This window comes from Suricata suricatta, chromosome 7 (genome assembly GCF_006229205.1).
Source record: "Suricata suricatta isolate VVHF042 chromosome 7, meerkat_22Aug2017_6uvM2_HiC, whole genome shotgun sequence".
Lineage (NCBI taxonomy): Eukaryota > Metazoa > Chordata > Mammalia > Carnivora > Herpestidae > Suricata > Suricata suricatta.
In genome coordinates, this window is record NC_043706.1 from 47,667,980 (window position 1) to 47,692,163 (window position 24,184).

The 24,184-nt window shown below is 40.0% G+C and overlaps 1 protein-coding gene across 1 annotated transcript in view; it reads right to left on the minus strand.

Moving 5' to 3' along the window:
- The window catches only part of PKHD1 (PKHD1 ciliary IPT domain containing fibrocystin/polyductin), a 466,767-nt gene that overhangs the window by 106,389 nt on the left and 336,194 nt on the right, over window positions 1-24,184 (minus strand). Inside the window, exons 55-59 of the mRNA XM_029945445.1 lie at window positions 18,038-18,192; window positions 16,524-16,676; window positions 11,327-12,205; window positions 10,021-10,189; window positions 8,085-8,242 (exon numbers count right to left, since the gene is read on the minus strand). Of these exons, the coding sequence (XP_029801305.1) occupies window positions 8,085-8,242; window positions 10,021-10,189; window positions 11,327-12,205; window positions 16,524-16,676; window positions 18,038-18,192 (1,514 nt within the window). The remainder of the gene's footprint in view (window positions 1-8,084; window positions 8,243-10,020; window positions 10,190-11,326; window positions 12,206-16,523; window positions 16,677-18,037; window positions 18,193-24,184) is intronic.

The window sequence follows — 24,184 nt, forward strand, 5'->3', positions numbered from 1 at the left end:
GATTCTTTGTTTGAGAACAGCTGATAGGAGCTAACGCTGGAGAAGGTGGAGAAGGAAGAGGGTACCATGTACAGTACTGCATGGTGGTGAAAACACAGGTTCAGTCCTGAAACTTCTATTAATTACCTTATGGATTGGGTAAGTTGTCTAATATCTCTACATTAGTTTCCACATCTATAATGGGCAGAGAGTAAGAATATCTATTTCATAGGATATAGTCTGTTGATGGCATTACATGAGATAATTCAGCCATAGGTCTTAATACAGAGTCAGAAACATGGTGGATACTCCACAAGTACCGGCTGCTCATGGAAGAACAAGATCATCTCAGGAATAAAATGTGTAGATAGAGAGGTAGAAGAAATTATTCATGGCTCATATGCCTTTCTACATCATCCTTTACAAATCACACATAAAACGTGTTCCAGCTCAGAGTCTGGATGATTTCAAAATGCAGTCAAACACTGTTACACCAGCACGGCCTGGAGACTGGGCGAGCCACACGGAGTGAGGAAACCAGGTAAAGGAGAGCTGCTCTCTGGGTCTCACAAAGGATCACTGAAAGCTCTCTCCTCTCCTGCTCGGGATAAAACTCCCTGCAACCACATTCCCAAAGATTCTAATATTTTCTGAGACTCCAATGTGCCTTTATATTTTAATACCCTGACATCTGGAATCCTAGAAGTCTAATGTTTAACCATAAATATCTGCTGAGATTAAAGAGCTATATACCAAGTTTCAATCTTTGGGGCCTATAATTGCTTGGGAAAAGAGAATGGCATTTCCCCCTCTAGCTAGAAGAAAAAGGCCTCCACAGGCACAGATATTGGCAGACAAACCGTTTACTCTCTCCTTTCTGTCCCCTCATTCCCTCCCTCCCTCTCCCTTCTCCCATTTTATAATACCATCTTGCTGTCATTCCCAGGACAAATGGGAAGAAAGAGAAGCCTAGAAAGCTTTCAAAAAGGACACATTTCAAGATCTAGCAACAGAGAGCTGAAAAAACGGCGGCCACTCCGTCTGCGAGCCACTGAGCGTCCGTCTCCCCGTTGCTGGAGCGTTCCCATTATTCAGTCGGAAACCACTTCATCACTCCATGGGCTGACAGTCAAATGCCAGCTTTATTTTCTCTCTTATCAACCTAATCTTTTATTTTTGATTTGGGGCCAGTCACTTTCAAGGTCTCCATAATGGTTTATAACTTTCTTTCGCAAGACGTGATCAAGAAGTAACATCATTTGAAAAATATTTCCTACCCTCTCATGGCACAGAATTGGAAACTCTCACCTGCCCCGGAGGTGGATTTGACAGGAAGTTCTGGTCAGATCACAGTACTTTGCTGGGAATGATGTCAAAGAAAGTGTGGGAAAAGCTTATCATGCGTTTAGATTTTTAACATAATGATTCAATGTAGAATTTGAAAAATAAACTTAGCATTCAACTCATTTTTATCCAGTGTTGTATTATTAAAGGGACATTTTGAGGTCATTCAACTCTAATACTAGGAAAAATAATCACATTGAAAAAAGTTTAGTATGTTCTTATTGTTCAAAGACTTGATTTAGATTGTAAATATGCCTGTATCTTTCTAGTTCATGCTCTTCTCCTTTTCAGAAATATGTCCAGAGTGTATAAAGCATGTGTATTTATGCCTTAGGTATTTGGCACAGAGAGCAAATTCTTGATTTTTTGTGAGACATTGAAAATGCTCACTTTTTAAATTAAAAATGTTGTCTTAACATCCTATTTACTTCAGAGGAAACATAGTGATTCTCAAACCTTAGCACAGCAGAATCACTTGGGGAGGTGTGTGTGTGTGAGTGTGTGTGTGTGTGTGTGTATATTTAAACACAAAGGTCTGAGGCTCACACAGAGCTATTGACTCAAAATCCCTCCAACATGTAAATGAATGTCTCATGTACTAGATAATTCTGATAAGTCAGCTATAGAAGTCACTATCCTAAACATATCAAATTTACCTCAACTAAAAGAAATTGACAGAACAGGATTTTTGTTTTAAAATTTCCAGTCTAGGGGCACCTGGGGGGCTCAGTTGGTTAAGCATCCGGCTTTGGCTCAGGTCAGATCTCACGGTTCGTGGGTTCGAGCCCTGCATCAGGCTCTGTGCTGACAGCTAGCTCAGACCCTAGAGCCTGCTTCGGATTCTGTACCTCCCTCTCTCTCTGACCTTCCCCTGCTCACGCTGTCTCTCTCTGTCTCTCAAAAATAAATAAAAAACATTAAATTTTTTTTTAATTTCCAGTCTATTGAAGACCAATACTTTAAAAAATGTAACATAAATTATCTGACAAATTAGACATACAAAATAAAAGCCTCACATCTTATTTATTAGTTAATAGATATAAAACTACTCTGCCAGTAGCTATGTCTCTAAGTGACACACTCACGGAAGTATCTCACTGCAGTCTGGTCGGAGACTGTGGGCCAGCACAGGTCAGCGGGCCGCGTGTGGGGTAGTGCATCCCTAAGTCGCCCTTGGCTTCAGCATCTTTAACTGCACTGCCTGCTTCCAGTCTGACTCCCACCTCTATCCATTTATTCCATGGCTGCATGATCTTTTCAGAGACCAAATAAAATCTTATCACTGCCTTTCTTAAAACCCTCCAACAAACACCATCTTATCAAATTATCTTGGCCTACAAAGGAGCTGGTTCCTGGCTACCTCCAACTCCTCCCTCTCCCATTAGTTACATACCAGTACTACCTTTACCCACCTTACCCCTCATCCCTCAACACTTGCAGGCCATTCTTGTGTCAGAGGCTCTGTTGTGGCTGGTCTCTGTCCCTAGGAGGCTCCTACCTCTGCCCAGAGCACTGACTCCTTGCTTCTTACTCGGGTCTCACTGGAAATGTAACTCTTCCAAATAGCAACTCCCTTACACACACACACACACACACACACACACACACACGCACACACACACACACCTCTCAGTCTACCTCTCTAACCCTAAACCCTATACTATTTTCTTCATAACTCCCATCACAATTAGAATATTTTTACTTACTTATTTATACATATCTCTTAACCAAAACATAAGCTTGATGAAAGCAGGCACGCTTTCACAACTAGAGCTCCCATTCTTAGAGCCTTGGTAGACTGTAGGTGGCCAAAACGCATTTGCATAATGAATGAAAACGTCAACTCCAGCACCCAACACACCTGCAAAAGCTGTTCAAGGAATGCTACCTTCCGCTTAACCTCCCTTCTACTTTCTACAACATGGCCCAGCAATTGTAGAATGCCAAGGAGAGGAAAGCTCTGATTTCTTGCAGTCTTCTCTCAACCACACAGGTACTCCACACGTACAAACTGGTCTGGGAGGTAAAGCATCCGTTTGGAGTCTGGGACAGACTGGAAATAAATGACTCAGATGCCAGAGTGGAAAGATCTGGCACCTGTCTCATTCCACCTAAACGGGATAATTTCAAGACTTTATTTTTGTCAGTGATTCTGAAACGTCAGATCATCAGCTGCCTCCCTAATGGAACAGTGTCCTTTCCAGAATAAAATGCAAATGGTTCTCAGAGGATCTCCTGCTTGGGATTAGCTGCCTTGCACTTGATTGCCATGCATGTTTCAAAGTTGGCTGCAAATGCAAACTTATAGATAAGTACGAATCAAAATTAACAGCTCACTTTTCCCCTGGCTACACACCCTGCATTACACAGATAGCAAAACCCACTGGCACAGAATTCCTTACAGCTGATCCACATGGATAATTTTTGCTTCTAATGCCAGACTATACGACAATATGCCGGGACCTGTGGATATCTGTCTGGGTTGGTAGGTTTGCTGAGAACTTATATGTGCAAATACAATCTGTATTTTTCAAATGAAAAATAATCCTCTAAGGCAACAGACTCCAAATCATTTATTAATAAAGGTGAGAAAGAACATAAGGGTGCGTCACACTCAATGCCATTTGGAATAAATATAAGAGCTGGTTGCCGTGGCCTCCATTTTCGTCTCTGCTGCATGCCTCTCCCTGTTCTACAGACAATTACAGGTTCTTGTCTTGGAGAGGAAAAATGCAAAATAGACATTCCTTAAGATTAAATTTGTGCTTTTCTCATCTATCAGACTTCGTGCAGGAATCGGAAAGCGGCACAGAGCGGAATGGTTTAAAAAATAAAAAAAGGACTTAGATTAGGGAAAGAAAATCTATTCATATTTTGGAATCCAAAGGAAAACACTACAATCCTGGTAGCACCCAGCAGGCACCATTTATGATGCACTATCTCCTTCATTCCAAGAAGACACACTTTGTATTTCTGGCACAGTAAACATCAGGTTCTATTTCAGGAATCCGTGCAGTTGGTACCTACAGCAACCTCATTTAAAATGTTATAAAGCTTTAAAACATCAGTTTAGAGCAGTCAGTCATATGTACCTTCCTATATACATTCAACCACACACACACACAGACACACAGACACACTCATGCTTCTCCACACACTGATAGTAACCAGTATGTTAAAATGCCTTCTGGAGTTTTACCATTGAATCACATTTCACAACCAGGTGAGAGAGTGAAGAAAAATGAAATATACAATCAGCCACAAGAACGTGTTTGTGCCTAAATAGTTTAACAGTGTATGTATACCACACAGTCAGCAATCATCTGAGTTCATCAGATCACCATATTATTTACACGTGGAGTATTTGATCAACACTTTGGATATCGTGTTCGCACCAGACTTTTTCAATGCCAACCCTTATGTTTTTGGCACTCGTCTTCACACACCAAAGACTGCTAGTGCAAAAACCTACCACTTCCTGCTGAAAAAGGTGTTTTCCTGGCCACAGGAAAGAGCACAACCAGCCTGTGCTCAGGGAAAGCCAACAAGAGGTTGGAGAGTTGATGTCCAGAAACATCCTTTAGCCAATGACAAGCGGGGATTTGAACTATAAATACCTTAGCTTCTTCAGAGCTTAGCAGGGATACATTTGAATCGTGTGCCCAGGGTCTAGTGGAGTCCCACCCCCGGCCCCCCAACCACCAGACGAGCTCCAGGTATCCACAGTGGTCACCAGTTTGATTACACTCCTCCTGGCTTCACCTCTCATCCCCCACATAAACTACTAGATTCTAAGCCTTGTATCAGGGTCTGCTTTGGAGCAGCATGATAAAGGACACTCTTCAGTCCTAATTCATTTCTGAAATGTAATTTTCACGAAATCCTCTTGGACACCTGTCTCTTGTTACTGATTCCACAGAAATGTCCTCACCAAAAAGCACAAGTGTAGAAAAACCTCACACAATTATGCCTGTACTTTATAAAATATAAAGATATTTTCTCAGTGGTATAAATGCCTACAACAGAGGGGAGACACTTAAAACCAATAAAATAACTTATTATGGAAATCTATTTGAATAGTTATAGTGGTAAATGGGAGTACCTATCTTTTACTTCTCCTACTCTGCACATATTTTCTTAATATATATGTACCCTGAATTTTATTCTTCTGTGAAAAAAATGTGCTTGCTGGTTATATTCAACAGATATAACCAACACATCGAAATGAATATTTACTTAGGATGTTCCATGCGCTCAGCACTGACTTTTTAAAACCTATACTGTCATCCCCACAGCTGGTCATTCTGTTGCAAAGATAAGCCTTCAACCTATGAAAATATTTAACAGAAATATGAAAAAGTGTTGAAGCATGAAATAGTATGGTAATTAAAAGACTTATGTAGAAACTTCTCTAAATGCCAAATGCTGAAAGTAGCAGGAGTTCAAATGGAAGAAAGGAGGAAAAAGGTTAAAAAGAGGCCTAGGAAAGTCATGGTTCCAGATTTCATATTATAGATAATTCCCTAACCCAATGACCTATATTTAAGCCTTAGTTTCTTCTGTCTGTGAATGGTTTGAGACAAATAACATTAATATTCTCCTTGGTTATCAATAATTTATTCACTTGATCAACCCATCAATTAATATTTATTGAGCATTTCCCAAATATACACCAACAAACAAGACAAAATTCTTGCCCTATTAAGATTGCATTTTAAAAGAGACAAGGGTGCCTGGTGGCTCAACTGGTTAAGTGTAAACTTCAGCTTAGGTCATGATCTCATGGTTCGCGAGTTCAAGTCCTGTGTCAGGCTCTGGACAGACAGCTCAGAGTCTGCTTCAGATTCTGTGTCTCTCTCTGTCTCTGCCTCTCCATCACATGTGTGCTCACTCTCTCATTCTTACTCTCTCTCTCTCAAATAAATAAACATTAAAAAGAAAAAGAAGTGCAATTTTTAAAAATAAAGGGCAAAGAGCAAATTAGCGAGTAAACAAGTGTACTTATACATTTCAAGTAGGGACGTCTGGGTGGCTCAGTCATCTAACTTTTGGTTTTGGCTCAGGTCATGGTCTCATGGTTTGGTGAGTTCAGGCCCCACTTAAGGTTCTGCGATGATAGAGTGGAACCTGCTTGGAATTTTCTCTCTCTGTCCCTCCCCCATTCATGCTGCTTTATCTCTCTCAAAATAAATAAATAAATAAACCTAATTATACATATATATATATATATATATATATATATACACACACACACACACACACACACACACACACATATACAAGTAATGTAACTGTGACAAAAACAAATGAAGCAGACATAGTAGGGCTAGAGAATACTGGAGGAATAATTATTTTAGACAGGGTGGTCAGGGATGGTTTCTCTGAGGAGCCGTCATTTGAACAGAAGAAGCCAGCTCTGCAAATATTTCAGGCAGAGGAAACAGCCAATGCAAAGGCAACCCCTGGGGTAAGAATAAGCTTAGCATGTTAAAGCACAAGACTACAATAAATAAATAAAAAAGGGTGTCACAGAGACCACATACTACAAGACTTATAGGCCTGAAGTTTGGATTTCATTCTAGGAGAATGGAAAGCAATTGGAAAGTTGAAAAGATCACTCTGGCTACCATGTGCAAAATAGATTATGGGTTAAAAGAAGAGAAGAAAAAAGATTAAGTTAGGAGGCTACTCTATTTCCTTGTTGGATGATGGTTTAGTAGTGAGAGCTTTTATATCCGAAAAAAGGAATAAATGCTTCTAAATTTTTTAATTAAATAATCTCATGAATGATGATACCAAGTACTAAGGTAGGGCCAACTAGGGAACAAGCAGTCTATGGATGCAGACAGGAATCAATAATTCATTTGGGGCATGTTGAGTCAGAAATGCTGATTGTACTTCCCAATGGAGTCAGTTAGATATACCAGACCAAATTTCAAGGCTGGACATATAAACTGGAAGTCATCAGCAGAAGATGGCATGTCAACCTTGGACTTAGATTAGGGAAACAATAAAAGTGATCTGAGAACATTGTCCTGAAACATTCAGTCATTTAGAACTTAAAAAGGAGAAAGGAAACTAGAGGAGAAGTATGGAAACAATCAACCACTGAGACAGAAAGAAAGCCAGGATAATTCTTTCGATTCATGTGCAACAGTTTCCATCTGAACTCAAACAGAAACTCAGAGTCCCATTGTTTGTAGAAAGGACAATGATCTCTCTGGGGGACTGGGGTGGTGTCCAGCTATTAAAACTGATCACTAAATGGGCTCTGGTTGTGGAAGCAAGCAGAAGGAATTCTGATGATAGCCCCCACCCCCACCCCGGGGACAGTGAACCAATGGAAGGCAGAACAACTGCACACCATCTACGCCACCACCCTCTCCAGAATGAGTGCCTTCAAGTCTGGATGGAAGAGAAACTTTGGTTGACTCAGATGGCAGAGGAGCTGATCCCACGGAAGACTGTGAGACACCGAGCAGCAAGAGTGCTGATTCAGGTCCCCGTGAGCATACCAGTGAGATGCTCTCACTTGTGCACAGAGCTACATGTTAGGAATTCATACCTTACACACAGACACACGCCATCTCACAGAGGGAAAAACAATGCTGTAATGAAATTGCTTAATCACTCACCATTCTTGTGATAGCGGACTCCAACTGGAACTCAGTTCCTCTCCTGGAAATTTTGTTCCCAATAGACAACCCAACCAAACCATCTCCTTCACATGCATGGGGGCATCAAGTTCAGATATAACCAACCTGTGTTGAAGAAGGATCCAGTCCATTCAGCCTCCATTTTAGGAAATACAGAAACCGGTGGTGGCAGACCCAGGGCTCTCCCATCCAGATCCTTAAAGAGATATTTTCTTGGGTTTTCACAGTCTGATTCAGGACAGACCAGTATTCCTAACCCTTTCCTGTGAAGACAGACAGAAAGCAACTCTCTTAGTCCATAATAAGCAACACAAAGAAAACCTATATTGGTAGTGCTATGAAAAATAAGTTAGGATTTTTATTATTAATCACGTGTTAGAGAAATACAAAGTAAAACTCTAGAAAATGTTATTTCCCAGTTATATGGGCAAAAAGAAAGACATTCTCATAACCAAATATTCTACATATCTGAATATATAATCTTTGCTTTGATTGCTAATTTTGTAAGAAGCAAGATATAATAAAACGTTCTTAACTCTAATATCTACTGAATACAATGTGATCATTTCTTTATGAAACTTTGGGGCCTTGCAGTATTTTAAGATTATTACTATAAATATCAATTCAATTTGTGCTATATACAAACAAGGTAAAAACAGACATTCTCCTTCAACACCTGTCTATGAATACCTACTATTTACATGTTGGGAATACAATGCTGAAAAAGATAGACATATTCCTATACTTTGAGAATTTAGAGTCAAGCAGGGCATATAAACAAGTTACAGGCAATTACAGCATTGAATTATAGAGAATTTATTTGATTTCCCCTGGCATAATAATTTTAGGTATCATTGGTAATAACATTAAATATTTATTGTATGACAACCATGTGTCTGGTATTAATAATGTAAAGAGTCATATGCTAATATATTTAGCTTTATAACTATTTCATCCCATAAGTAAGGCATGAACATAAGGAAAATTGGGCAAAGAAAAAAATGACAGAATCACACAAATTGCAAATCTCATCATGTTTAGGTATCAAAAAAAATGGATCAGGGGTGGGCATTAAGATTAGTGTTGGGCCAAACACATTAACTTTCTAATCAGGACAATTTTTCTTGATTCTTTTCTTCCAGTTAAAGGAGCTTTGCCCAATATTGAGGGTGGGAGAGAAAGTAACCCATTCTCCCCGCTCCTAACTCTCCCACTCTTTTATGACAAAAAGAATTCCTCAGCTAGTTTTCAGATCCCTGAAAAAAACTCACAGATCATATGTTCAAGGACAGTACTTGCACATAATCTGTGTGCCAAAATCTAAGCCACTTCGTTCAGCTCAGGGATTCTTGGCAACAGACACAGTCTCCTTCTACCTCCTAGTCCCTGCCCGAGGACTCCTGAGCCTCCTTCAGAAAACTAGTGACACCACACTCCACGAAAGAGTCAATAATTGGGGTAAATGTTTTTCCAGTGATTTTGAAAACTCCCCAAAGACATATCTCTAATAAGAATAAACAATGAAACAATATCAATAAAACTTGCACTCTATCACTTTTGCCCCCCCGTTTACCTAGAAAAAATCACAAGGCTCAGCCCAAATGAAAGAGAGAAATAGCCTCTGTCTCTGTCGTGAAAGAGACTGAAAATTCTTGTATCAAAAGTCATGACCATAGCAGGGGTAAAGAATTGATGTCAATCAATCTACCTTATCTTTCCAGAAGAACTTATTTCTGAGGCACCTGGTGGGTCAGTCGCTTAAGCGTCTGACACTGGCTCAGGTCATGATCTCACGGTTTCTGGGTTTGAGCCCCTCATCAGGCCTGGAGACTGTTTCAGAGTCTCTGTCTCCCTCTCTCTCTGCCCCTCCCCCACTCACACTGTGTGTGTGTCTCTCTCAAAAATAAACAAACATTAAAAAAATTAATTTAAAAAAATCATCACGTTGATGATTTTATTTTTTTTCTAAACATGGTTAAGGATTTGAGGAATTGCCAAATACTTCACAAACATGGCTCATTAGAAATACTAAAACTGGCACCTGGTCTGCAAAGGAGGAAAGTAGAACTTGTTTTTATCTTTGATATTTAGCATCCTGGTCCTCTCTGCTGTTATTGGATGCACGATTCCAGTGTTCTCTACATTGGGCAGGATGCAGACATCTAAGTCATCACTATAGCAACTCTTCACAAAACTAGAAAAGGTGACATCTGAAAAAATAAAAAGATAAGATATCATAATATTGGATCATATAAATTATTTACCATAAATATAGACTGCACAACTAAATATTCTTATACTAATGCAGAGTAAGTTTAAGCTATCCTGGGTAGTTCCAGGAGTTAATATAAATCGTGACTTAAAATATCTGTAGTTCTGGGACACCTGGGTGGCTCTGTAGGTTCAGTGTTGAACTTTGGCTCAGGTCATGATCGCATGGTTTGTGAGTTGAATTCAAGCCCCGTGTTGGGCTCTGTGCTGACAGCTTAGAGCCTGGGGCCTGTTTTGAATTCTGTGTCTCCGTGTCTTGCTGTCCCTCCCCTGCTTTCTCTCTCTTTCTCTCTCAATCTCTCACTCTCTCACTCTCTCTCAAATATAAATAAACAAAAAATATAAAATATCTGTAGTTCTTCAAGATATGGACACTGTATGCAACAGGGAAGAGTATTCCAACACTTTAAGTCTCAGGAATAATACTTTTCATCAAAGTTTTCATCACAATCCAGTGGGGACTGAGGACAAAGGAGATGTGATGGAAGGGTAACATCGTGGGTTCTGGCCTAACTGGTTCTAACCCAGCCCGCCTCACCAACTTTACTCAACTTTAGTGAGGCGCAATTTCTCCATCTGTTTCATCCTTTGTATAGTAGAAAAAATAACACCTACCTAAGGAACGGTCATGTAATCAAATTCAATAATCAAATTAAATAATTAAACTTCTTCGATATGAATAAAGCAATAATTTGTATTTTATTTTTAATTTTTTTCTTTATTTTGAGAGAAAGAGAGTGAGGTAAGGGCAGAGAGAGAAGGAGAGAGAGAATCCCAAGAGGCTTTGTGCTTTTAGGGCAGATCTTGACTCAGGGCCATGAGATTATGACCAGAATAGAAAAAGGGTTGGGCGCTTAAGGGACAGAGACACTCAGGTGCCCCAAGCAGAGATGTTTAAAAGGAACCACTCACTGTCATTATCACCAACTGAGGTTATCAATAGCCAGCAGTTTATCAATTGAACAGCAAGCTCTAGACTACATTTTGCCCTCTTGTTGATATAATTTCAGAGTACTATCAAAGATTCTAGGCACAGATACATGAAACTACATTGCTTGCAAGCCCAAACATCCTACCTTGAATTTTCATAACTCCTGAAATTGAATGGCCATTCCTCAGTCTGTGCCAGGGCTCCTGAGGCCACTGATTTGGTTCTGAGGTGAATACAGGCCACAAAATACCAACTCGACCCCCTCGTGGATTGGAAGGAGCTCGATCTGTTGATGTCACATTGGCAGAACGAGGTTCAACTCTGTCCTGAATGCAGTCAAAAGAGGAGCTAGTGGCTACAATGACTGAATTCCTAAGTACAATCTGTAAATTTTCGATGGGACTCTGAGGAGCAGAAGACATATATACTGTTGCCAAAAGACCAATAGCATTATCTACCAGAGTGATGTTCTCCATCTCCACACTGTTCTCCACATGTAGCATGGCACCATAGTCAAAGTTCTTGAAAGCTAAGAAGCCAGAGATACCGGTACAGTTGCCTAGTCCATTTTCCTTATAGAGATGAAGGCCATGGAGGCTTGAGTGGGCCGCATTGTCAGACCAGTGACCTTCAGAAGAGGAGCACCTGTAGCCTCGGATATGAAAGCCCAGTCTCTCCGATCCTGCCACAACATTGCCGTAGAGGTTGATGTCCTTTGCCTGATTCACTTTGATTCCTGCCACCCAAACAGTGGACCATGCTGGCTGTGTCATCAGAACCACAAGGTTATTCGAGAGAGAAAAGTTCTGACCCTCCAAATTTATGCCGTGGCCAACTGTGTCGAACACTATATTGTCATTTAGAATGATCCCATGGCTGGCTGTGGCATGAATGCCCCCACCACAGCTCTGGTGCAGAGCAGAAGAAATTATCCAGGATCCTACTGATGCATTAGCAAGTTCAACGGATGAATACAATGGCGACCCAAAGTTGTGAATTTCCACATTTGAAAGTTGAAGGACACCTGCAAACAAAATACATATTATCAGGTACTTTCTCCTTCCCTACAGACAGCAGAAAGCTGACCCATTTATGGGCATCAAGAGATGCAAATTTTTTAATATAATAGTTTATTCTCACCAGCAGCACTACATTTCCCACTATGAATCCCACTAACAAAATATGGATCATTAGATATATCACATTAATACATGGAGAGGTTTTATGTGCCAACTGAAAAATGTGGCCATAGGATGGGTGGACAGGAAGGTCAGAGAGGGAAGACAGACAGGCTTGGAGATAAGCCCAGCTGGCCAGTCGATTCTGGGTATGTACCTGCAGGATTGGTCAAAGACCTGGATGACAGCGAAGGGAGTGCGGGTGCCAGGTTTCCTCTCGGTGACCCCATGTGAAAAGGTTATCACCATCCCCGTAAGATATCGCATGAAGAAATATCATGGTCACTAATATAAAATGTACTTTTAAATCATCTTAAAGACCCTGTAAAATCTTTCCTGTGTTTTTATCCTAGCCACACTGTAGTTCCTGCTTCATTCTGACAATAATAAGATTCTCTACATCTTTTATGTCAGGAGAAGATAGTGAATTATTTAGTTGTACTGGGAAATTTATCTGTACTAATTTAAGTAGATATTGTAAAAACACAGTACGAACTATAGCTACTTGGTTGATTTTAAAAATACAATGAGCACTAATATGTCATTGTATATACTCTCGGTAAAATAGATTAAAGAAAAAAATGAGGCTAATTAATAACTGTAACACCTAACTCTCATATAGCCCTCATTAGGTACCAGGCACTGGTTTAAGTCATGTATCAATACAGTGTTTGTGTTTGTGTATATATGTGTTTGCATGTATGTGGGTAGGTATGTGTGTGTGTATACACATACATACATTTTTAACTCTTACCTTCACAAAAATTCTATGAAGTAGGTGCAATTATTATCTGCATTTCACAGATAAGGGAACCGAAGAGAGTGGGAGACATGGTAGAATAAAAGAAACAGCTATGCAATGGGATTTGGGCAACTGGGCTATAGCTAATGTGCTAGGTATTAGTCATGTGCCCTTAGCTACCTAGATCACAACTTTATCCATCACTTTTTTTTTTAAAGAAACTGCTTTTTTTAATTTTTAAAATATTTATTTATTTTTGAGAGACAGATAATGAGCAGGGGATGGGCAAAGAGAGAGGAACACACAGAATCAGCAGGCTCCAGGCTCTGAGCTGTCAGCACAGAGCCTAATGTGGGAACTCTGAGATCATGACCTGAGCCAAAGTCAGGTGCTTAACGAACTGAGCCACCCAGGCACCCCAATATATCAGTATTATTTTAATTAGCGTTTTTTAAGGCCTTATATTTACATGGCTATAATTCAGTTTTAAATTACACAACATCTTTTTACTTGTATGCATATTAACTAATGGCTGAAAGCTAATCAGTTGTAAATACTTAAAATGTCATGAGCATTTAAGTGTAGAATTATGTAATGATTTTTCCCATATTTCCTTTAGAAAATAACAATTTTAAGTACAGATCGCTGAATGTTATTGGTCTGAAAAAAGGATGATGGGGCACCTGGGTGCCTCAGTCAATTAAGTGTTCAACTTCAACTCCGGTCATGATCTCATGATTTGTGAGTTTGATCCCTGCATCGGGATCTGTGCTGACAGCTTAGAGCCTGGAGCCTGCTTCGGATTGTGTCTCCCTTTCTCTCTGCCCCTCCCCTGCTCATGCTCTGTCTCTCTCTCTCTCAAAAATAAATAAACATTAAAATAAAAAAAAAAGAATGATGAAGGCCTCGAATTTAAAAGGAGGAATTAGAACTCCTGACCTCATTTTCTACCCTATAATAATACTTCCACACCCATAGCTGGCATCCTTGACCTATACCTGCAGATTCCACCTCATCCAGGCTCTGGAGTACATTACAGAAAAATGCAAGGCTTCCTAATTTAGTGTGGGAAACTGGATTGGGTTCTAGAATAGAAAAGGGACATGAGTGGAAAAACCGGTGGAATCTGAATAACGTCTTGAATTCAGTTGATAGTAATGCACCAGTGTTCACTTTCTGGTTTTGACAAATGTCCCAGAGATATGTCAGATGTTAACAAGAAAGGAGACTGGGCAAAAGGTACCCAGGAACTCTCTATACCACTGTTGCAACTTTTCTATAAATCAAAACTGATTACAAAATTAAATTAAAAGTTTATTTAACAAGAACTTCAAAATTCAGGCTTGAATTTGAATGTGACCTCGGCCACTTTCTAGATGGATGGCTTTCTTTTCTTCTTCTTCTTTTTTTTTTTTTACTCTTCACTTTCCTTAATCCCATTTATGGAGCACTTAATACATAACAGAATCATTACTATGTAAACAGGAATGAAAGACCCAACCTTAACCTCAAGTTGTTCGCAAGCTTGTAAGTAAGTTTTACAAACAAGCAGGTATTATTTTTTAAAATTTATTTTTTTAATGTTTTATTTATTTTTGATACAGAGAGAGACAGAGCATGAGCAGGGGAGGGGCAGAGAAAGAAGGAGACACAGAACTGGAAGCAGGCTCCAGGCTCTGAGCTAGCGGTCAGCACAGAGCCTGACGCAGGGCTCGAACCCACGAACGTGAGATCTGACCTGAGCCGAAGTCGGAGGCTTAATCCACTGAGCCACCCAGGCGCCCCACAAGCAGGTATTATAATAAGCAGAGTATTGCCAACTCTGTTTCCTCATCTGTAAAAATGTCTCTCTCACAAAGATACTAAGAATAGATGAGGGGCACCTGAGTGGCTCAGTCGGTTAAGCGTCTGACTTCAGCTCAGGTCATGATCTTACAGCTAATGATATCAAGCCCTATTTAGGGCTCTGTGCTGACAGCTCAGAGCCTGGAGCCTGCCTCAGATTCACTGTCTCCCTCTCTCTGTGCCCCTCCTCCACTCACTCTCTGACTCTGTCTCTCTCTCTCTCTCTCAAAAATAAACATTAACATTTTTTTAAAGATTGAATGAGACATAACAGGCATGGAAAGCAGCATTAATCCCAGTCTGTAACACCTCTACCTGCTTGGGGATGATTTAAGAAACCCTGGATCACGATGCCAGAGGTCTAGGACCACATCAGTCCTGAGGCTCATTCAGCTCTGGCTTGGTGAACCATCAGAACTGGCCTTCTCCCATGTTCCTGGGAGCATATTCCGGCTCGGCCTGCAGATTCAGGGAAAGGAGGCTCTGCGTCACCACTAGAAGACCAGGACGCAGCCTGTGTGTCAGTCTTCCAAGGCCTGGTTTCTCAATCTCAACACTAGTAATGGTTTGGACTAGAGAATCCTTTCTTGTGGGAGGCTGTGCTTGCATTTTGTAGGACTGAAGGACACTTTGTGGGATGGTTAATGTCCACCTACTCGGTACCAGAAACCCCCCCCAAGGTAACAAGCAAAATGTCTCCAGATATCGCCAAATGTCCTTTGAGGGGGGTGAGGAGAAGCGTCACTTCCATTAGAACTCATGGAGGCACAACCTACAGAGAGAGAGAGGATGTTCTATGATCCAAGAACCCTGAATTGTTGATTTAAGGTATAAACACTGTCCTTTACCTTATTGGTGGAACAGGTGCCAACAGTGTTTCTTTCATGCTTGATATAGTTGGGAAGTAGTTAGATCCTTTATTCCAGGCCTGATTAGAGCCTTTTTTTAAAAAAATATTCATGTACTCAGTGACTGTCTAAGATGGAGCCACAGTGACAGTGTTCCCCAAATGTACTTGACCAAGAAACAATTATGGAATAATGTTTAAGGAACACAAGTTTTAAGAACAAGGCCCTCATGAAATAATTTTGCAGCATTCAAAAAGAGTTCAAACTAGAAAGAAATGAGAAAGATTGAACTGATCCTTGAAGCAGTCTAGAATATGGAAATCATTTTTATTTAAATTTACGCTATTAATTTATAGCATGAACTGAAGCCTGCCATCAGATATAGCATGCTACTGGGAAAGAGTAATAGAAATTCAGGAAAGAGATAAAATTCAAGTGGTCATTAAATCATCTATAATTTCAAAGCAGAGGAAATTTCACATCTGCTGAAGATGTTTTCTTTGAGGTAAAAATGTGCATATGTGCTGATCGCTAGTATATTATTTTAACGTCACACTGATAATTAAGCACAGATTAGAACTGAAAATTCATAGCTTCTTAGAGCACAAAGCAGCCATCTAATTTGAACATTTTGTTTTATAAATGAAAATTCTCACAGCTGGAATTTCTAAGAGTCCCAGATGAATAGGCTCCAATCGGTAATGCTTAATAATTTAAAATTCCATTTACCTGAAAATTCCTCACTGCTGGACTTTCTGAAGGACCCCACAAGTAGTCTCGCCCTGCATGACATATCAGGCTGGATTTGTATATTTCGGGTCAGAAGTCCAACCTCTGCAGCCAAACGAACATATCGGCCATTCGCCATGACATGGACACTTCCTGGGGCAATAGGAAGTGGGCAAGAAAAAAAACTTTAAAAACCCATTTCGGAGATTGCCAGCTGGGGACCCAGAGAACCTGACAAATGAAAACACTCCTTTCCCCTCAGAAGTCCTACCAACATTAAGGTTGCTTTTCCTCGGGCATTCTCCACAAATGTCAGCTGAGAAATGAAAAGCTCGTTCACACCTCTCTCTTTGGGATCAGAGTGAGAGTGTTCGAGCAAGAATTCATTTCTCCTTAATAACTGTGGGTACTGGGACAAGGAAGTCAAGGCACACCTGTCCAATTAGTGGGGTCCCCAACCTCCTTCCTTACATTCATAGGCGTGTGACTTGAGTGTTGGGTTGTACATTGTCCGTGGATCGCTTTCATGAGAGTGAAGAATTCCAGACTGACTGAGGTGGTGACAGAGCTAAAGCAGCAATGTATAGGAGTAAAGGGACAAACAGCAGGGGCGGCATCCTCTCACGCTGGGTCATAAGCTCAGCACCGCCTGAAGGAGTCTCCTCAGGGACAGGAACGGAGCCTCTTTCTGGTTTGTTCCACTGCCCTCCATTTACAACGCACCTTGCATCCTACTGGCAAAGACTGCTGAAGATGTCTCCCTTCTCTTCCACTTTAAAAAAAAATCCGCCTTGGAACTATAATTTAGAAATAGCTTTAGACAGAATCCTGTTGAATACATGTATTTTCCTCTCCCATATCGGAGACAAAAAGATATTCCCTAACCCCTCTGTTTCAATGCTTTATTACTTATCAGAGCTCTTGAATTAAATGTATTTATGAGACTGAGCCAGGAAATTCATGGTTATCACTTATGTGCAAAGTGTTTTAACTGTATATAGTGTATAAAAATTTTCACATTTTAAAAAAAAAGGTGTTTGGCTGTTTGTCTTTCTTTTTGTTATCAGTATTAGTAGTCAGTGCATAAAGTATCTGGAAGGACACATTTCTGAGCATGGAAAAAGAAGTCATTATTTATAATAACTACTATATTCTAAGTGATGGCGTGATTCAGTGTGCCAGGAAATGAACTGGAAATTCAGCTCCCATGAGGTTTACTCTAAGGCATGAAAATAACCAGTGACCTTGAACAAGATGCTTAACTCTTCTACTTACTTCTAGACTTGCCATTATAAATAAATTTTTAAAAATCCTTCATATCTAAGTGTTCTTTAAAAGTTAGGCAATTAAATGGATGAAGAAACAGAGGTAAAGCCTTTTCGGACATGCCTCGGGAGCAGCAAGGTATTCTCCATCCCCCTGATTGGTCACTGGACACAAGACCCCCAGTCAGGTTGCTGAACACATTCTTTCTGCCTCATCCACTTTCCTGAACCAACAAACCAAAGCCTTACCAATGTGCCGGTGTTTGAGCCGCTCATGGATCCTAATATGGTGAGCCTTGACTTCCTTCACAGTGAGGACCTCTGCTTCATGAGGCTCATAAGAAGAGGAGCTAAGGACGATTTTGTCATGGGGTCGCCAAGCCACTGAGTCCTCTACTATAATTCTGTAATGGTAATAAAAATGGCATCAAGTATACTGAGAGTGCCACACAGATCACCAACTAACTCCAAAGAGAAAAGGAAATCCACTACAACCACAAATTCTCACCAGGGAGATTGGGTTCGAAATAACAAGACAGAGAAAAACGGCTTTTGTGAGAAGTTCAATGCTCATGAAATCAATGGTCTGGCTATGCGTACATGTTACAAGGATAGCAAAGATATTCTGTAGCCATGAAATACTAGACAAACAAACAAGAAAGAGTACAAGTTCCAGTTTAATATATGCCAACTACACATGGTTTCTTAGGACAGACGTCTTCCTCCCTGATGGGGAAACAGTTTGGATAATAAAGTTTGTTTACAAAAAAATCCGTCCTCAAATTTTCTGAAGAACTGTTATGCCGTTTTTGACCAACGTGTCATCATGCATTAAGTCTCATACCTTCATGGTCAGACAGATACAGTGTCTATCCTAAATGCGCCACTTATTAGCTCTGTGACCTTAAGAAGTCACTTAACTTTTCTGAGTTTCCTATCTTCACGTGCAAAATGACAATAGTGAAAAGCTTCCCTCTGACATCCCAGTGTCATTGGAGGAACTAAAGGTATGTGCTTCCTGGGTGCGCTATGTTCTAAGTGCTGTGCTCTCGCCACAATATGAAACACTAATGGTTCTGCTCATTTTTGTTTTTTGAACTCCCACTTACTAAAACTTTGCTCAGTCGTTCACTGCCGCCTAGCTTTTCCTAGTGAACATGTCTGCTTTATTCTTCATTCACAGTCATTACCATCTTCAATAACATGTTTATTTTAATAACCTGCCTCTTTTGTTAGCACACACATTTTAGCCCCTTCAACAATAGATTCTCCTCTACCTTTTAATGTTCATCCAGGCAATGGGTCCATAAAACATTTATTGGTTGAACAACTGGTATGTACCAGACAGTATAGTAGGGGATAGGGGCATGATGGTAAATAAAACACATGTTATTTGTATTTTTAAAAACAACAACTTAGGTTTTGACTAGTAGATGTTATTAAAGAGTTTACTGCAAGGGAGGAAAAATATACACATTTCTATATAATATGAACACCAAAAAAGAAAAACCCCACAAACACATTACAGGGGATCATCTGTGGGCCAATGGTAAGAATCTGCCATAAACCAAAGATTGTAACTAATTCACATCTGTGCACCTGAGGTTAGAGAGTCAGGGAGAGAGTCACAGAGAGAAAAAAATATTACTGTCCATTGTAGCAGTTTTAATAAAAGAATTTAATCTTATCTTTGTTCCTGATTTTTTGGGGGATATCTTAGTCACAGAATATTAAAGCAACTGCTGGTTTTTAAAGGCAAAGTAACTAAAATCTGAAAGATATGAGGTGCCTGGTTTCCTCAGACAGTTAAGTGTCCAACTTTGGTTCAGGTCATGATCTCATGACTCTTGAGTTCGAGCCCCACATTGGGTTCTGTGCTGACGGCTCAGAGCCTGGAGCCTGCTTCAGATTCTCTCTCTGACCCTCCCCTGCTCACTTTCCCTCTCTCTCTCCATTTCAAAAATAAATAAATATTACAAACTAAACTCCAAGATATAAAAAAACAAACAAAAAACTCAAGACTAGTTTGAAGGGTGCCTGGGTGGCTCAGTCAGTTAAGCATCAGCTTCGGCTCAGGTATGATCCCATGGTTTGTGATTTTGGGCCCCACATCAGGCTCTGTGCTGCCAGCTCAGAGACTGGAGCCTGCTTCAGATTCTGTATCTCCCTCTCTCTCTGACCCTCTGCTGCTTGTGCTGTCTCTCTCTCTGTATCTCAAAAATAAATAAAAAACAGAAAAAAAAATTTTTTAAAGACCAGTTTGCATTAGGACAAGGGAAGACTCTTGATTAAGTCAAGATTCTTTCCACTAAATAACACTGCCTCACCTAAGTGATAGTTCTTCCCTGGCCAAATGGTAATAAAAAGCAATACCCCCACATCTCAGAAGGATATCAAGAAAATCTATGAAATTATGAAAAGTCTGTGACTTATACAATGGAATGCTATGCCACCATTTAAAAGGTACATCATCACACAGCATGAATTATAAGACATTTTGTTCATGATGTACAGAGTAAAAAAGTCAGAATATAAAACAATATGCCCAGGTTGTCTTTTAAATAAAAAATAACACACATACACAGGAAACAGAATGCAGGAAAGATGCACTATAAAATGTCAGCCCACCTAGAGATGGTGGGTTTATTAGTGATTTTTCACTTAAACCTAAATTTTCTAATTAATGGGTAAGAAAAAAAAACACTTTTTTAAAAAGAAAACAACGCTATGGATATAAAGTCACACAAAAGTCAATTAGCAGTACAATTGAAACGAATCCTTTCCTTCATAGTCAGTATTACCTGGATAATCTTTTTATTATTATCTATATTTCTGAAAAAAAGTTCTTTAGACAATAGGTATTATAATGTTCTGAAGACTTCCTTGTGAAAAGAGTTGAAACTCACTTCTTGCGTTCGTAGGGGGTTTTTCGGGCCGGGACAGTGAGATCTAAGGTGACCCCCAGACCACTGGCCACAGTGTGGCCACAGCAACAGGACACAGCACAGCGATACCATGAGATCTTTCTCCCAGAGGCCCATGAGGAAAGAGGAGGGCTCACGCCGCTCCTAGGGACTTCCAGAGAGCCCACCCAGGCCTTACAGAGAGCCCCCAACCCTGGAACTGGGGGAGGTGCAGGGCCCCTCTGCCTTTCTCTCAGGATGCCTGCCTGCAAGGACCACCTTTTTGGGCCAGGATCTGCGTAGACAAACATCCCCAGACAGTCAGCTCCTGCTGGGACAGACTCTACCCTTCACTCCGACAGCCCTTGCTACAGCTCTGTACTTTCTAGGTCACCAGTCGGTGCTGAGATGTTGGTAGGAGAGAGCCCGCACTGCTTGTCTGCCCCAGAATTTCTTCTCTTTTTTTCAGAAAGTAGTCCATGTTCTTTCATATACAAAAAAGACCGAATAGAGCCAAAAGTAAATAAAATATCATCACGTTTATTTACACCACTATCTAGTTCTACGTATTAACTTTAAGTAGGTAGCAATTTAGGGATTGAGAAAGAAAGAAAAACCAAAATATTCTTTTCTACCATGTCTATTCTACATTGTGTCTACACTGTGTGGTCACAAAACAGCTTCTTTTACTTCACTATGCAGGAATTCAGTTTATATAAAAGTGAACCTCTCTGAAGCGGAGGGAGACTAGAACTGATGGGTCCATATTCTGGTGCACTATCCTAGAATTCAAACAGTAATGCAGCTACCTGCTCGTAATTTTTAGGGACCAACAATCAAGGCAGTGTAAGGGGTAAGGATGGATACATGTCATCATACATTTATCATAACCCACAGAATGTAGTACTCAAAGAGTGAACCCTAATGTAAACTAAAATGAATAAAACCTCATTCCTTCACATTCCTTCACTTCCTTAAATGAGGCTTCTGCTCCAGCCAGATGAATTTGCTCACTCTCCCAGGAAATAGTTATGTGCTTCTCACCTGTCACTTAAAATATTACTATCCTTACTCTGCCTTCAGCCCACTCGTTCTTAAAAATTGACTAACGTTCCTTTGCATTCAAGAAGTATTCCCATGGGAGTCTTTTCTATGAACACCCAACCCCTGCTTCTGTTCCACCACAATCTTGACACAATAGATACTGCTGCCTTGCAGTTGGTTTGGGTTTCTTGCCTTTTGTGGCTATTCAACTTCAATACTTTAAGGTAATATTCAGTGACCGTATGACTACCTGGTTATATAAATCCTAAAGCACATTAACAATGTTCTCAACAAAAGAAGACTTATTGAAGTTAATAGCCCAAATTTTATATTAAACATATAAATAAACTTAAGCTGATCTTTTCCATTAAGGCTTCTTAAACCTTGTAGGTTCATGAAAATGAATCTCTCCTCTATACTCTGGAAACCTTGGGAATCCATATTTCGTAAGAACCATTCACATATGGCAAAGGGATATGGCCCCTTCCACTTTTGTGTCCACGTAGCAACAATGGTAACTTTAAAGAAAATGGTGGTCCCCATTATCAATCACTTAAATAGTTCTGTTGGTCTGGGTGAGTATCAGTTTTCCTTGAATTTCAACAGCCATACATCCCACTCATGGTCTTCCAATATTTGGTGACCCTTCAACCAGCCCAGCTGCCTGATTAATACTAATAAGAGTCCTATAGAAGAGAGGATATAGACCTTTCTGTTCTGAACAAAACACACCTAAAACAAGAAATAAACAAAAAAATTAAAAGACCTGTTTGCAACATGACTGGACCTAAATGAAAACCACATGGAAAGATAGAGGAAACTATGAATAATCACTGCAGAAGTCTCCCAAAAGAAAATCTTTAAAAATGTATAAACAAGATGTCAGCACAGTTTTCTTTATTTGGGCACTAACATTTTATCTAGTTTGGAGAAAATATCATACTTTTGCTCAAAAGAACATAATTACAAAAAAGGGGGGGAAGTGGATGCTTTCAAATATGACTGAAAAAGTTTTTACAACCATGCATAAGGCATTCATATATAAACACCTACAACTTAAATGGATTTGTTAACTAAACATCGGGGAGGCCTTGATGATGATGGCTGCATTTGACCACAGTCTCAGAGTGTCCCAGATGCCAAGATGTTTCCCTCCCAGGAACAGGGATAGCCATACATTTCTGAAATCTATGAACACTAAAGGCTTGTTTTTACATTTCTGCTTAAAAAATTTTTTTCCATCTTTTTCACTGAAATGTACTGCGGGTCCTCAGCCTGTATTGGACTGTGTGAGGAACTGAAGAAACGGAATTCTGCCACGATATGGACACTGATGATAATAGGAAAAGCTATCGTAGATGTCAACTATTTGTCTACCTGGCCTCTTTTCTCCTTCAATACACAAAATCCACACAATTTTTCTGAGATCTGCTCTCCTTAACTGCCAACCTAATTAAATGTCCTAGTGAGCACTGCTGATTATAGTCCCAAAACCGTTTGCTGTAGGGTGAGCAAGGGACCCAATCTGCCTTTGTTTGGCAAAGTTCATCCCTTGGACTTCATTGGACCAGCTTTATTGAGGCATAGTTGGCAAACAAAATGTAAGATATTTAAAGTGCATGATGTAATGATTTGATATACGTATACACTGTGAAAAGATTACCCTCATCAAGTTAATGAACACATTCAACACCTAATCTACTTACTTTTCTGTGTGTGAGAATATGTAAGTTCTACTCTCTTAGCAAATTTCAATTATATAATACGGTGCTATCAACCACAGTCACCAGGACTTTTGAACGGAAACTAAGGGGGAGACAAATTCACTCTCTGGTGGTAAAGCTAGGAAAAGCCTGACAGGACTGGGTTCACTGGTACGTACGCTGCAGAATGTCGAAACCTTTTCTGCAACAGAAGCAGAAATTAGAGAGGTTGTGGGAGGGGTCATCACAATCTCCCAAATGTACTAGAAAGGCTACTTTAACTTATTTTTACCATTACCACAATAACTAGCATGTCCTGAGACTCATTATGTTCCAGAAACTGGGCGAAGAATTTTACATAAAAAATTGACTTATTCCTTATAATTACTCTATTAGCCAGGCATTTTATTCTTGTATCATAGAATAAGAACTGCGGGTCAGAAAGAACAGTTTGCTCAAAAATGACACATATAGTTTGCCACACAATTAGAATGATTACAGTCTTCCTTCCCCCAAAGTTCAAGCCTGTTTTCATTGTAGTATACAATTTCCATCCTACATTCCTAACTTATGTGACTTTTCCCAGCATAGAGATAATAGCCAATTGGGACCCACTGGACCAGACAGAATCAACATCTTTTGTTGTTTTGTTTTGTTTTTGAAAAAGAGAGAGACAGAGTGTGAGCAGGCAAGGGGCAGAGAGAGAGGGAGACAAAAAATCCAAAGCAGGCTCGAACCCACAAACC